The sequence below is a fragment of the Phyllobates terribilis genome, unplaced genomic scaffold, assembly GCF_046119375.1.
Source record: "Phyllobates terribilis strain yellow unplaced genomic scaffold, ASM4611937v1 Scaffold_12__6_contigs__length_324123572, whole genome shotgun sequence".
In the NCBI taxonomy this organism is placed as follows: Eukaryota; Metazoa; Chordata; class Amphibia; order Anura; family Dendrobatidae; genus Phyllobates; species Phyllobates terribilis.
The window spans coordinates 196,068,074-196,082,602 of record NW_027362772.1 but is presented as its reverse complement, the minus strand read 5'-3'; the positions used below and the strand labels follow the sequence as shown (position 1 = coordinate 196,082,602).

At 45.5% G+C, this 14,529-nt stretch overlaps 1 protein-coding gene across 1 annotated transcript; it reads left to right on the top strand.

The window, feature by feature from the left end:
• Positions 1-809: 809 nt before the first annotated feature.
• Positions 810-9,773, top strand: RPL28 (ribosomal protein L28). The gene is made up of 5 exons (XM_073656556.1): positions 810-878; positions 2,954-3,044; positions 7,988-8,111; positions 8,698-8,816; positions 9,644-9,773. Exons 2-5 carry the CDS (start codon positions 2,964-2,966, stop codon positions 9,731-9,733), a joined length of 414 nt encoding a protein of 137 aa, XP_073512657.1. The 5' UTR covers positions 810-878; positions 2,954-2,963; the 3' UTR covers positions 9,734-9,773.
• The last annotated feature ends 4,756 nt before the right edge of the window (positions 9,774-14,529 follow it).

Sequence of the window (14,529 nt, the reverse complement as noted above, 5' to 3'; positions counted from 1 at the left end):
GTGGGGAGGACTTATTAGAAGCTCATACCATTGTACAGTTGGGGGGGGAGGATTTATTAGAGGCTCATACCATTGCACAGTTGGCGGGGAGGACTTATTAGAAGCTCATACCATTGTACAGTGTGTGGGGAGGACTTATTAGAAGCTCATACCATTGTACAGTTGGCGGAGAGGACTTATTAGAGGCTCATACCATTGCACAGTTGGTGGGGAGGACTTATTAGAAGCTCATACCATTGTACAGTGTGCGGGGAGGACTTATTAGAAGCTCATACCATTGTACAGTTGGCGGGGAGGACTTATTAAAGAATCATACCATTGTACAGTGTGCGGGGAGGACTTATTAGAAGCTCATACCATTGTACAGTGTGCGGGGAGGACTTATTAAAGACTCATACCATTGTACAGTGTGCAGGGAGGACTTATTAGAGGCTCATACCATCGTATAGTGTGCGGGGAGGACTGATTAGAGACTCATACCATTGTGTAATCATCGAGGACCTAGTAAATCATACCATTGTACAGGCTGCGGGGAGGACCTAGTAGCAGATCATACCATTGTACAGGCTGTGGGGAGCGCCTACTTGCAGATCATACCATTGTACAGGCTGCGGGGAGGACCTAGTAGCAGATCATATCATTGTACAGGCTGCGGGGAGGACCTACTAGCAGATCATACCATTGTACAGGCTGCGGGGAGGACCTACTAGCAGATCATACCATTGTACAGGCTTGCGGCGAGGCCTTATCAAACGTACGTACACTCTGTGCTCCACAATGACGTAACACCCAAAGAGGGAGAGTTTCTTATGGACAGGAAATAAGCCACGACTCCACCCCTCCTTCTTCCTTTCCTTCCTGTGGCTCAGCGGAGAGAGGTAATGTGGTGCGGCGGCTGCTGTGATACCGGCGATAAGCTGCCTTATTCGTGGGGAAGACGGTGCCGGAGGTTCCCCGCGCCCGCGCTGTGTGGCTCCCGGGGTCGGTGGCGCGGTCTCTCGTTGTCTCCTATGTGGCTGCAGACGCTGAGGCGGCATGTACGAGGCTCGGGTTAGTCCCCGCCGCGCTGCTGCTTAGTGTCAGTGACGCGCTCGCACTCTGCCGCGCAGCTCGGCCGCTCCTAGTCTCTCACCCGCCGGCGGTGCACGGTGTGCGCTGGGATGCCGGCCTGCTCCAGCGGCGGTCAGTCAGGCCTCGGCCGCTCCTAGTCTCTCACCCGCCGGCGGTGCACGGTGTGCGCTGGGATGCCGGCCTGCTCCAGCGGCGGTCAGTCAGGCCTCGGCCGCTCCTAGTCTCTCACCCGCCGGCGGTGCACGGTGTGCGCTGGGATGCCGGCCTGCTCCAGCGGCGGTCAGTCAGGCCTCGGCCTGGTATGGAGTCGGGACAGTTCTGTGTCGGAGCTGATCGCGATATTACCTGATGCGATTGTCACTATGGCCTGTGATTGCAGCAGGACGTGTGCGGCACTTGCTGTATCCCGTCCGTGTATAAGGCCACGGTCACACGCTCAGTATTTTACCCAGGACTGTCGGTAAGCCAAACCTTCCTCTCCGACTCCTCAATCTCCACCACTCCGACTCCCTCATACATGGCTCATGTTTATGTGATACATTTACTGTAGCACAGATTCATCTCAGCTAAAAGTCCAGACCCTTAGATCAGGAATAGGACAGACATTTATAGGACATTTCATAACTTACCCAAATTCTTATGAAAAAAATATTCCCCACAAACTGCATTGAACTACTGTACCCAATTTATTATATATTTTAGGAGTTGGAGTCGATCCATTTTATACTGATACCGACTCCACCAAAATGGACACTGACTCCACAGCCCTGATTTTCCATCACTATTTGTAGCCAAAACCAGGAGTGGGTGATAAGTACAGAAGTGGTGACGTGTTTCTATTAGACTTTTCCTCTGACTGTTCCTCTACTGGTTTTGGCTACAAATACTGATCAAATACTGACCGTGTGAATATGGCCTGATGTATCCTGACGCAATGTGCAGCATGGCACACCCGCACTCTGACCTGGTCACCGTCAGCTGCAGCCTTCAGCTTTGTGCTGTAGCGGAGTGGTCGGGGGACCCTGGAGCAGGCGGTCTGGGGGGGACGTCCCACTGTTATCGGGGTGGTTAGTGTGGCTGGTCGCTTTGTCTGCTCGGCCTCCTATTCTGTCACACACTGCATGATCCATAAAGCAGCGGTGTCTGACAGCAGGATGTGGTGTGAGGGTGTATTTGTCTTCCTAACGCCCCTGTTGCGTTTTCTACACTTGTGTGTACGCCCTAAAAGGGTGGTTATTTTTGCTTTGAAAGGGTATAGCATTTGTTAGACCTGTTGGGGAATGTTTACATGTAGCATTTTACAGTATAGTATGAAATAAATAAACTTCTGGAAGACTTTTTTTTTTTTTTTTTTACCCATTTTATTGAATTCATAAAAACCTGCATGGAATACATTTTCACGTGGGGACAAAATGCTACAAAACTGTATTTTTTATTTTGGTGAGGGGCCACAGTCGATAAAGTAACCAGAAAACGTCGCTACTGTGACATTTATTCCAGATATTGGTTTAATTAAACTAGTGACAATAAAAAAATCTGCATTTTAAATAGTTAAACTAACAAAACACTCAAAAGAACAGTCCTATTAATTTGTATGGGAAAACTGCTCACTGTTCACATGTTCAGGCTTTTCAACGTCTTTTAAACACTAAGCTTTCACAGATACCGGAGGGTTAATGCGTGACCTGTCCGTTCTTCTGGCGTATAACATACAGGAAATGCAAAAGCTAACAAGACACTCTGGGATGTCTTTGAGCTTTTTGACAGCGTTTTTACTTTAATCAACCCTAATTTTCTTTAGCTGTTTCATGAAGGAATCACAAATGCTCACTCAATATCATAAAATGCATATTGACATTAAACTAATGTTTGTGTGTTGCAGGTGCTTAACAATGTCGGCTCACTTGCAGTGGATGGTTATAAGGAACTGCTCTAGTTTCCTAATTAAGAGAAACAAGCAAGTGTACAGCACTGTGAGTATGAGAGGGGGCTGATGACCCAGCATGCACCAGTACCAGTCTGAAGGGAAACTGTCCCAAGTCATTGTCTAACCAGGACTAAAGGGGGATCTGACACCCAATTTTCTAATACCTGCTATATACATTAGCCCTAATTCAGATGTTCATACTTTTCCTTGTAAAAACATTTTCCGCTTTTCATCGGTGTTAAGTCAGTTTTTGCCATTGGTGTTTCATACTTAAAGATCAGTGATTTTTACATATGAATAAATTAAAATGTATGACAAAGCGTCTTATATCCACTACAATGCTAATCACGGACAGCTCACAACTCCATCAGTTTGCTGACAGTGAGTCAAAAACCGCATCTCCATGTTTTTTTTTTTTTTTTTTTTTGTGGCTCACTTGGTCCACAAAAAAACCCCACTTGTGAACAACCCCCATAGCTTTAGTGTGTACATGTACTGTTCATGGAATTTGAAGGGCATCTGTCAGTAGGATGAGCCCTCCTTAACCATCTATATGGGCATGTAGGTCATAGGAAGCTGAATACAGTGATACCCTGATATCTGTGATCCGATGTCTTATTCCAGAGGAATGCACGTTTAAAAAAAAAAAAAAAAAAAACTGACTTCTTCCAGGCTGCGGGGAAGATGCTGCCTGGAAGATAACTCTGCCTTCATGGAGGGGGAGTTACCAGTGTGAGACAAGTAACTAAGGCTGTGTGCCCACTATGCGTTTTTTCAAGCGTTTTTGCCGCGGAATTTCCACAGCGAAAACGCTTGGTAATACGTGCCCCATGGTCCCCAATGATAATCCACATGTGCTGTGCACATGCTGCGGAAATGTCCGCTGCGGATTATCATTGCAGAAAAATACGCAGCATGTCCACTAATTTTGCGGACACGCAGCGTAATTGCCGCCATTGACTTGCATTGAAACACTTCATATCCGCATGACTACATGTGCACATGCAGATATGAAGCGATTCAATGTGCGGATGGTACCCGGGTCTGGAGAAGAGGAGACCCGCTGACATCGGCGGTCGCATGACCTGTCACATGACTCAATGACGTAATCACAGGTCCTTCACACCACCGCAAGACACCGGGGAGACCGGACGGAGTGGAGAAGGAGACCAGGGGCCATCGGAAGGTAAGTATAATCTTTTTTTTTTTTTTTTTTTTTTTTATATAACTATTACTTGGTCACACTATATAAATCCATGCCGTTTGCATGGATTTATATAGTGTGACCAAGTTGTCAAGCACTTTTCCAAGTGATGCTACAATCGCTTGGAAAAGCACTTGATAACCCGTGTGCAAAAACGCTTCTACCTGGCAGGAAAAACGCATGTAAAATCTGCATCGTGGGCCTTACACAGAACAGGAGAATTTAAATTTTTCCTCTTGCAAACACATGTTTGTTTTGCTTGTCACAGCTCTGCTGTATTGTAACAATACCACCCCCTGTCTGCCTGTTAGATGGAAGCTGAGAGGAACCTGCAGATGTGTCAGGTATAATCACACACAGCTCTAAAGTGAGATCAGGAGAGCAGAGAGCGGGCATTACACATCACACTGGTAACTCCTCCTCCATGTACAATAATCTCTGGAGGCAGCGTCCTCCCCACAGCCTGGAAGAGCTCATTCATAAATGATATTTATCCACAACAAGGCATCTGATATGAAACACACAGGGATCACTCTCCTCAGCAGTCTATAACCTGTATGCCCAGATTAATAGGTTAGATAGGTCAAATGTGGTGACAGATTCCCTTTAAGGATAGTATATACAGTACAGACCAAAAGTTTGGACACGCCTCATTTAAAGATTTTTCTGTATTTTCATGACTTTGAAAATTGTCCATTCACACTGAAGGCATCAAAACTATGAATTAACACATGTGGAATTATATACTTAACAAAAAAGTGTGAAACAACTGAAAATGTCTTATATTCTAGGCTCTTCAAAGTAGCCACCTTTTGCTTTGATGACAGCTTTGCACACTCTTAGCATTCTCTTGATGAGCTTCAAGAGGTAGTCACCGGAAATGGTCTTCACTTCACAGGTGTGCCCTCTCATTTTTAATAAGTGGGATTTCTTGCCTTATAAATGGGGTTGGGACCATCAGTTGTGTTGTACAGAAGTCTAGTGGATACACAGCTGATAGTCCTACTGAATAGACTGTTAGCTACTTTTTTCTTGCCATAATACAAATTCTAAGTAAAGAAAAACGAGTGGCCATCATTACTTTAAGAAATTAAGGTGAGTCAGTACGAAAAATTGGGCAAACTTTGAATGTGTCCCCAAGTGCAGTTGCAAAAACCATCAAGCGTTACAAAGAAACTGGCTCACATGAGGCACGCCCCAGGAAAGGAAGACCAAGAGTCACCTCTGCTTCTGAGGATAAGTTTATCCGAGTCACCAGCCTCAGAAATTGCAGGTTAACAGCAGCTCAGATTAGAGACCAGGTCAATGCCACACTGAGTTCTAGCAGCAGACACATCTCTTCAACAACTGCTAAGAGGAGACTTTGTTCAGCAGCCCTTCATGGTAAAATAGCTGCTAGGAAACCACTGCTAAGGATAGGGAACAAGCAGAAGAGACTTGTTTGGGCTAAAGAACACAAGGAATGGACATTAGACCATTGGAAATCTGTGCTTTGGTCTGATGAGTCCAAATTTGAGATCTTTGGTTCCAACCACCATGTCTTTGTGCGACGCAGAAAAGGTGAACGGATGGACTCTACATGCCTGGTTCCCACCGTGAAGCATGGAGGAGGAGGTGTGATGGTGTGGGGGTGCTTTGCTGGTGACACTGTTGGGGATTTATTCAAAATTGAAGGCATACTGAACCAGCATGGCTACCACAGCATCTTGCAGCGGCATGCTATTCCATCCGGTTTGCATTTAGTTGGACCATCATTTATTTTTCAACAGGACAATGACCCCAAACACACCTCCAGGCTGTGTAAGGGCTATTTGACCAACAAAGAGAGTGATGGGGTGCTATGCCAGATAACCTGGCCTCCATAGTCGCCAGACCTGAACCCAATTGAGATGGTTTGGGGTGAGCTGGACCGCAGAGTGAAGGCAAAAGGGCCAACCAGTGCTAAGCATCTCTGGGAACTGCTTGAAGATTGTTGGAAGACCATATCCGGTGACTACCTCTTGAAGCTCATCAAGAGAATGCCAAGAGTGTGCGAAGCAGTCATCAAAGCAAAAGGTGGCTACTTTGAAGAACCTAGAATATAAGACATATTTTCAGTTGTTTCACACTTTTTTGTTAAGTATATAATTCCACATGTGTTAATTCATAGTTTTGATGCCGTCAGTGTGAATGTACAATTTTCAAAGTAATGAAAATACAGAAACTTTAAATGAGGTGTGTCCAAACTTTTGGTCTGTACTTTATATGGGACTCACAGACGTTCTATTGGCACCTTATTAAATGGAGCTTAAATCTGATGATCCTAGGTTGGTTACTTGGTGTGAGATTTGATGTTAGATTGACTGCATATTCCTGAAATTCCTTAAAGAAGTTGTCCACTACTTGGACAACGCCTGCTACCCCTCGCTTGGCCCCGATAAAATAATAAAGGATAGACTCGCCTCCCGTGCTCGCTCTGTTCCAGCAATGTCGGCACTCGCTTTCCCGAGACTCCTGTGCGGTTGTGTGACACATGAGCCCGACGCTCAATCAGCGCTGGCGTCACCATCTCCGCCTTCATATTAATTGGACATGAAAAGGAAGTCTGTGATCAGTCGCAGCCTGGACTTCCTCGTCATGTTCAATTCAACAGAAGGCGGAGACAGTAACGCCAGATCTAATTGAGCGCTGGGCTCCTGTGTCTCAACAACCGCACGGGATGCCCGGGACCACGAGTGCAGACACTGCTGCAACGGTGCCAGGAGGTGAGTATAAGCTTTTTTTTTTATTTTATCGGGGCCAAACATTTAGATAAAGACTGGGTTGTCCTAGTAGTGGACAACCCCTTTTGCATGAATTTTTAAAGAAAATGCATGGGGGGGGTCAAGTCTGTGAGTTCTATTGTATTTATTCAGTTTGTATTGTGAAATCTGTTGACAGGTCTGCTTTTGCTGCCCTGAAGCTGAGCCAATTGGGAGGAGACTGATGTTTCTGACCCATTTGTACCAGTCTCTTCGAAGCCTATAGACGGTGAAAAATGATCTAGCCAGACTTCATAGACTTCCATGGGGGATTAGGGAGCAATCTGTTGAAGCAGTGCTTTTTGGGGCAGAATAGCCTTGTGTTATCGCATGCCACTTTGTTTTTTAAATGTGAAATACAGCAGAGAAAAAAGCCTTTGTATTAATTTGGTAAGGCTTCATGCACCTTCACCCATGCCCTAAAGTGAGCAATAGTATGGTCCTCTGCGTAGGGGTTGGGTGGCTTAAGGTGATATTCATCATTTTAGACCACGTTACCACGTACAAAACTACATTTTTTTTTCTGCAGCCTGTCTGAACCAAATACGCAATTGTAATCTGATTATTGCATTTTTGCTGCATATTTTTGTTCAGTTTTGAAGCAATTTTTTTTTCTTTGAGCCCATATGCAGTTTTTCACTTTTTTTTTTTTTTTTTTTTTTTTTTAAGGCCACAAAGCTTATTGAGAAAAAAAAATTACATTTCAGTAGCGTCTAAACGCACAGTGGTCTTGAGTTGTCATGGAATCACATCTACTTTGCATGAAAGCCGCAATATCACAAGAACATTAGATCCCATCCTGGGCACTAAATATACCCATCCTGTTTGTGTGCAGGATCTGTGACTGATACAAGTCGTTTTAGGCATTAAAATTTCTATAATCTGTCAAAGGCTTAACTCCTAGTTGGTGATTCTCAGCAACTCGCTGTGTAAATTTCTATTAGTTTTAAAATGATTCACTCAAACTCTCCCCTATTCTCTTACCCTTCTTGGCTTGTTGTATAGGAGCCCAACAATCTGAAGTCCAAAAATTCTTTTCGTTACAATGGACTTATCCACAGAAAAACAGTTGGCATTGAGCCTGCTTCTGATGGAAAGGGTATTATTGTCGTCCTGAAGAAGCGTGCAGGTAAGTTACTGCTGGGCTGGTGGGGATCAGTGTATGAGGTAGTGGGTGTATTTGTGATGTTAGTATTTACATGACTATTACTGATCTGCACTAAAATCCTGCTCGAGACCCTGCTGTCCCACTAGGTGACCATAATTTTAGTGTCTCCTGTAATTATTCCATCTACTGTTGTGTTATGTAAATCTACTTTATATATTTCTAACTTAAACTGGTATTTCCAGCTCCAAGATCCTATTACAATATGTAGTAGGTATAATAATAGCATGTACCTTCAATTAGAAATGTAATATAGTTTTTCTGATTTGCTATCTTTCCTCATTTGCAGGGCATTGCAGGACCTTAGGTATCCATGGTTACGACCACTGATTTAATGACGGTTAGTTAGCTAGTTGCTAGTCATCGTAGCAATGGATACCTAAGGTCCTGCAATGCCTGCACATGAGGAAAGAGCGAATCAGAAAAACTTTACTACATTTCTAATTGGAGATATTTGCTAATACTTTTATTACACCTACTACATATTGTAATAGGATCTTGGAGATGGGAATACCCCTTTTTAAGTCCGCTATTTATTTTTTTTTTATAGGGCAACGCAAACCTGCTACATCATATGAAAAAATCACCATCAACAAGAACTCGCGTGCCACACTTAGTAGTGTGCGCCATATTATCGGCAAGAATAAGTACAGGAAAGATCTCCGCATGGTGGGTGAATCACGTTGCTTGCTATTATGTCATCTTGACTATTACTTTAAGGGGGTTCTTAAGGTGCACCTCCCAGCAGGATTGTGCTTAGTAAACCACATAGACTGTCAGGTGGGTGCCATTACACTGAGTAAAATGATACCTTTGTTGATACAGGGAACATGTATATCTTTGTACCATGTTAGCCAGTAGATAGAAAAATATTAAGATTTGAGAGTCCTCAGTGGTTGATACCATCTTTTCAGTTAGCCATTAAAAGGTAACAAATTGCAAGCTTTCGAGACTACTCTGGTCTCTTCATCAGGCATAGTACAACATGAAATCTGAAGTCACATTTATGGACAATAGGACACAGAAATAATGCAATAGATGAGATAAGTGACATGAAGCAGAACTTTGAGTATGGGAGAGAGATAAACAAATGTGGCTGTAAATATTGGAGCAGTTCATAGATGAGGAGTGTGAAATGTTTATTGTCCTGTGATTGAGGTCTTGTCCATGGCTGTGATGACCCCACAGGTCCCGACGACAACATTCCTTAGTTGATGTAGAATGACACAATTCCATGCGACACATTCATTCCTGCATTGAGTGTCCCCAAGTTTGTAGTAAGTTTACTGCTGACAGGTGTGCTTTAAGTCCCTTTCTCCTGCTCATTTTGACATTGTGCATGAGGTGAAGCTGCGGCCACAGGGCAGGAACGTTTACAAGAAAACCTTTAGTCTCCCAGCGAATGTTATGCCTTTCCTATCAGTTAGAATTAATTTGTGAGGTCAGCCCATTGTTCTGGGTTTGCAGTCAGTAATCTTTTTTGTGATTCTCCTTAGGCTGCACTTCGTCGTGCAAGCGCCATCTTAAAGAGTCAGAAGCCAGTCGTGGTGAAGAAGAAACGTACCCGGGCTGCTAAGACTGTATAAAGTTTCCTGCAAACTGTTTAATAAAAGAACTGAACACACACTAGTATCCATTTTACTATTGTATTTTTTTTCCTGTTGAACACTTTTGTAAACTGGTTAGAGGAAGAGGTTCTTTATAAGGGAATGTTAGAACCTTGGCTGGCTCGTCTTCTTTGGCCATAATGGAAAGTGAGAACATACCTTCCATTTAGAAACCTGACTTATTAGGTGAGGGGAAACCACCGATGTGGGTGGGGTTATTTCTTTGCTGCTCAGTGTCCATCATTTTATCTGCCAGTGTGGCCTTTTACCGTTAAGGCTATAGATGCACTCAAAAAGGTCTGATTATTCACTACAAGGAAATCACTACTATGGATGGTGCCGGAACTTGGTGTATTTACACCTGGGAACAAGAACGGCAAGAATTCTATTCCAGGAGCCGATTAATTTTTTTAGTATGACCTGATGTCTTAACTGCTGTGGTCAGGACTCAGGCAGGAGAAGTGAGGGGGCAAAAGATATCTTGGTAGCATTCCAAAGTCATCAGGCGATGACAAGAGATGGGATCCATCTTGGCTCCAATTAAAATCTGTTTGGGAATGCTGGATGGATAAGTTGCATGAATGACCCAGAAGCCCAATGCAGCTAAGTTGAAGTCTCTCTTCCACAGTTCAGTTGAAGCCTAGTTAAGCTCACAGTTGGGGTCCACCTTACTGGTGGACACCAACTTTTTTGATTTTAACATTCATACATTGTAGCAAAGGCTGAAAAAGACAGGGATGAAGTTCAACCTTCTTCAATCCATTATGGCTTATGTATCGCAAAAGTATTTAGAGCTTATGGTGCCATATGTTATAAGAAAAGCATTTGCCTTTCTTCCACATGTATTGAATGCCCCCTGGTCCTTTTTGTAAGGTCCGGGAGAAATAAGTCTTGTGTTAACCCCTTCACGACATCCAGCTGTACTTGTACGGCAGAGTGGGAACTGCGTTCCAGCACACCGCATTACATGTATTGGTCAACAAACACACCAGCGGACATACAGAGGCTGTTCGGTCATCCAACGGGCGTCAGCGAAATATCATCGTTGACACCCTGCAGTAATGCCCACAATTTGTGCTAATTGTGCGCGTTTAACCCCTCTGATGCTGCTGTCAATAGCGACAGCGGCATTAATATGCTTGCAGAGGAAGGAAGCTCACTGCTCCAATCGGCACAGCGGTGAGCCCAGGCTGAAAGATCGCCGTGGGGTCACGCAGGAGAGCAGGACTTGACACGCCTCCTTCCTGTATTTGACACATTTAATGCCCTGCAATGCAAAAACACTGCAGAGTATTAGATCAGCAATTGGACCAGGGGAAGTTGATGTCTCATACTGGGACTAAGTAAAGAAATAATAGTTTTTTTAAAAAAAGTGAAAGTATGAAAAAAAAAAAAAATGGAACAATGTTTTTCACGTGAAAATACTGTACACATTTGGTATCACCGTATGTGTGACAATTAAACCAATCTATAAAACTCATTATTTAACTCGTTTGGTGAACACTGGAAAAAAAACGACAAATGTCACTTTCTCTAATAACACCCAATGATGGCACATGGGAGGATGTAACCCCACCCTAATACGGACAGGAAACAAAAGTCAAATAGTCCCTCCCCCTTCCTCCCTTCAGTGTTTTTTTTTTTTTTTTTTTCCTGTACCTATCAGGGATGAAGAGGTCATCCGATGGTGCGCTGCACCTGGGGAAGGTCAAAATAGCTGGGCAGCAGGGGACTGAGTGGGCTTTCCTTTCTTCCCCGAATAGTGCTCCCATCTCCATAGAGGACTCTGGACTCCCCTCCAGGGTCAGAGGGGTTCTTTGGGCTGGACGCCTCTGAGCTCTCCAGCCCAGCACTTCCCCCTCCTCCTCTCGAGGAGAGAAGCTCCGATCTGGCTCACCCTCGGGGTAATCTCCCTAGTCCCAGAAAGGGAAAGAAACGAGGGACATCACTCCATGCTCTTTCTGATAAGAAATCCAAGCGGATCTCATCGGATCGTAAGCAACTTGAAATGTAATACGTCAGATGAACAGTTCCTCTGATAGACCACGGCTTTGTCTTGGCTACGATCAATTTACAGGATGCATACTATCACGTCCCTATTCACCCGACCTATCAGAAGTTCCTGAGGTTCATGATTGTCCAGCGAGAACAAACCGTGCACTACCAGTTCAATGTTCTCCCGTTCGGAATATCATCTGCACCACAGATTTTCACAAATTATGGCAGAAGTCCTGGTGTACATCAGAGGTCAGGATATTTCCATAATTCAATACCTCGATGACTTCCTGCTGGTGGCCCCCTCAATACCGTTACTCCAAGAACATCTGCTGACAACAGCCCAGATCCTGACATCTCAGGGCTGGTAAGTGAACCACAAAACAATCGGGATGTGGTTTCCTGCACAACAAAGGCGTTCCTGGGGGTTCTGTTGGATTCCCACAACCAGACTTTTTTCTTATCCAAAGATCAAGGATAAGCATACTGCAAAGCAGAAAATTGGGTGTTACGCACACGCCCGGATGGACTGGCGTGAGCATGGTTAATGATCCCACTGGACCATGAACTGAGGAGTGCCTGGAGGGGCGTGGCTAAGTATCAACTCGGTCTGACCAAGGTCGCACGGCGGTTCAGTCAACTCCGTGAACCAGAGGAACCGAGCAGAGGGACCAGGTGCTACTCCATGTCAGACCCCGGTCACAGCTGTTGACCCACACTGGGGAATGCAGGAACAGGCAGGTTAGGCTGGTATGCAGACAGGTGGATACTGGCAGGCACGGCTGGTATGTAGGCAGGATAGGGACCAGTACAGACTGGGATACAGGAACAGCCACAGGTGCGGTAGACAAGCAGAGCAAAACCCGCAGGTGCGGTAGACAAGCAGAGCAGAGCAAAACCCGCAAGTGATAGGCAAGCAGAGCAAAACCCGCAAGTGCGGTAGACAAGCAGAGCAGAACAAAACCCGCAAGTGCGGTAGACAAGCAGAGCAAATACACACAAGGTACTTCCAATGAAGTAGCGAGTGGACACTAAACTCAAACAGAAGTACAGAGACAACGAGTTGGAGTTAGGTACAGGTTTAGACACTGCAGGAAAAGGGAAGATACGGACATAGAGACAAACAAGTAACAGGCTAGGATACTGTTCAGACAGGAACTGAACCAGGAACAAGATACAGGAATGAACCAGGGAACTCGGCCCCCAGGGTGGCGGAAACGGACAAGATACAGGACAGGACCTGGCAACTCATTTTGCACAGAACACTGAAAGAAAGTGCTGCTCAGGCACCTCCTACTGGGTGGAGGGGTTTAAGTATCCAGTGACTCACAACAATAGACTGGGGACGCATTAGGAGTGCGCACACAGTAACTATAAGAATCAGGCAGTAACTGCGCCGCCGCCCTAAGCAATCAGACAAGAGACATGCACACAGCAGATGCTGGAGCAAAGTGTGCAGCCAGGACTGATAGGTAAGATGGTGGTCTTGCATGGTGGGAGGTGGTAAGCAATGCCAGCACGCCGCCAGGGATGTTACAGTACCCCCACCTTTACGCACCCTCTTCTTCAAGCCTGCAAGGATTTTCTGCAGAGAATTTGGAGATCGATCCTTCTCTTCAGGAAGATTACCTCTTCTGTCCACTAGAGAGAACGAAACTGGTCTCACCATCTTGGTGACTAGGATGCTTCCTTCCATCGAGCCATCCTCAGCAACAGATGAAGTGAGTGAAGTACCAGGAACAGGACCCAGGAAAGTCTCCATTTGTTAATATCGGGTAGCACCCCAAAGGATTCACGGGACAACTGGAGAACCTCCACCGGGTTGGAGGGATGCAGAGACTCTGGTGTGACCACCGCCTTGACGTACACTTTGCCAAGCTTACTGGATGAAGTGGGCGAAGTACCAGGTACAGGGTGCAGAAAAGTCTCCATTTGTTATCCGGTAGCACCCCAGAAGATTCAAGAGACAACTGGAAGTCCTCCGCCTGGTTGGAGGGGTGCAGAGACTTGGAGGTAGCCACCGCCTTGATGGACTTATTGCCAGATTTATTAGAGATGGAGGATCCTTGCTTAGGGACCAACTTCAGTCTGGTTTCTGAGATGACACATCTGCGAGGCGGGACGGTACCTGAAGCCAGATCATTGGTACAATCGTCGAGACTGTGTGGGGATAATGCCTCCGCTTCCCTTCCTTCGGAGGCTTCAGCACACCGCGAGTCAGCGACTAGCAGATCTGGTGAAGAAGAAAACACTGCTGACTGTCCTGAAGATATGGGGACTGGACACCCCTTGTACCTCAGCAGTCCCCCAGGAAACACCATGCAGGATCTCCAGACCTGAGCGGACACTAGATCTCTCGGCTCTGGACGACCTGTGGGTAAACCAGACAGCACCTGGTATGTGAACTTCATGTGTAATGCTCCAATCTGGAGCTTAATTTGTACAGACATATTTTGACTGTTTCTAAGTAGGGCTCGTCCGTCCGCTGACAATGCCCAAACCGGATTCTGGAGTTGTCAGATGGGAATCATACACCGACTCTTCAAGGCTATACGCCCGAAACTTCCGGTTAATCCGAGGCCTTCACTTGTCACGGAGACAGTCACTGTCATCTGTGGAGAGGAAACACTAACGCCAAGGGCAGCCTCTCCTACAGGCCTAATGTCTTGGGATTGTCCAACATTCGCTGGACAAAGACCGTCAGGGTGTCCCAAACAACCGCAGCGGGACCGCAATCCGATTTTGTGACTGAGTTCCGGCCTCTGCTTTGCCTGATGAAC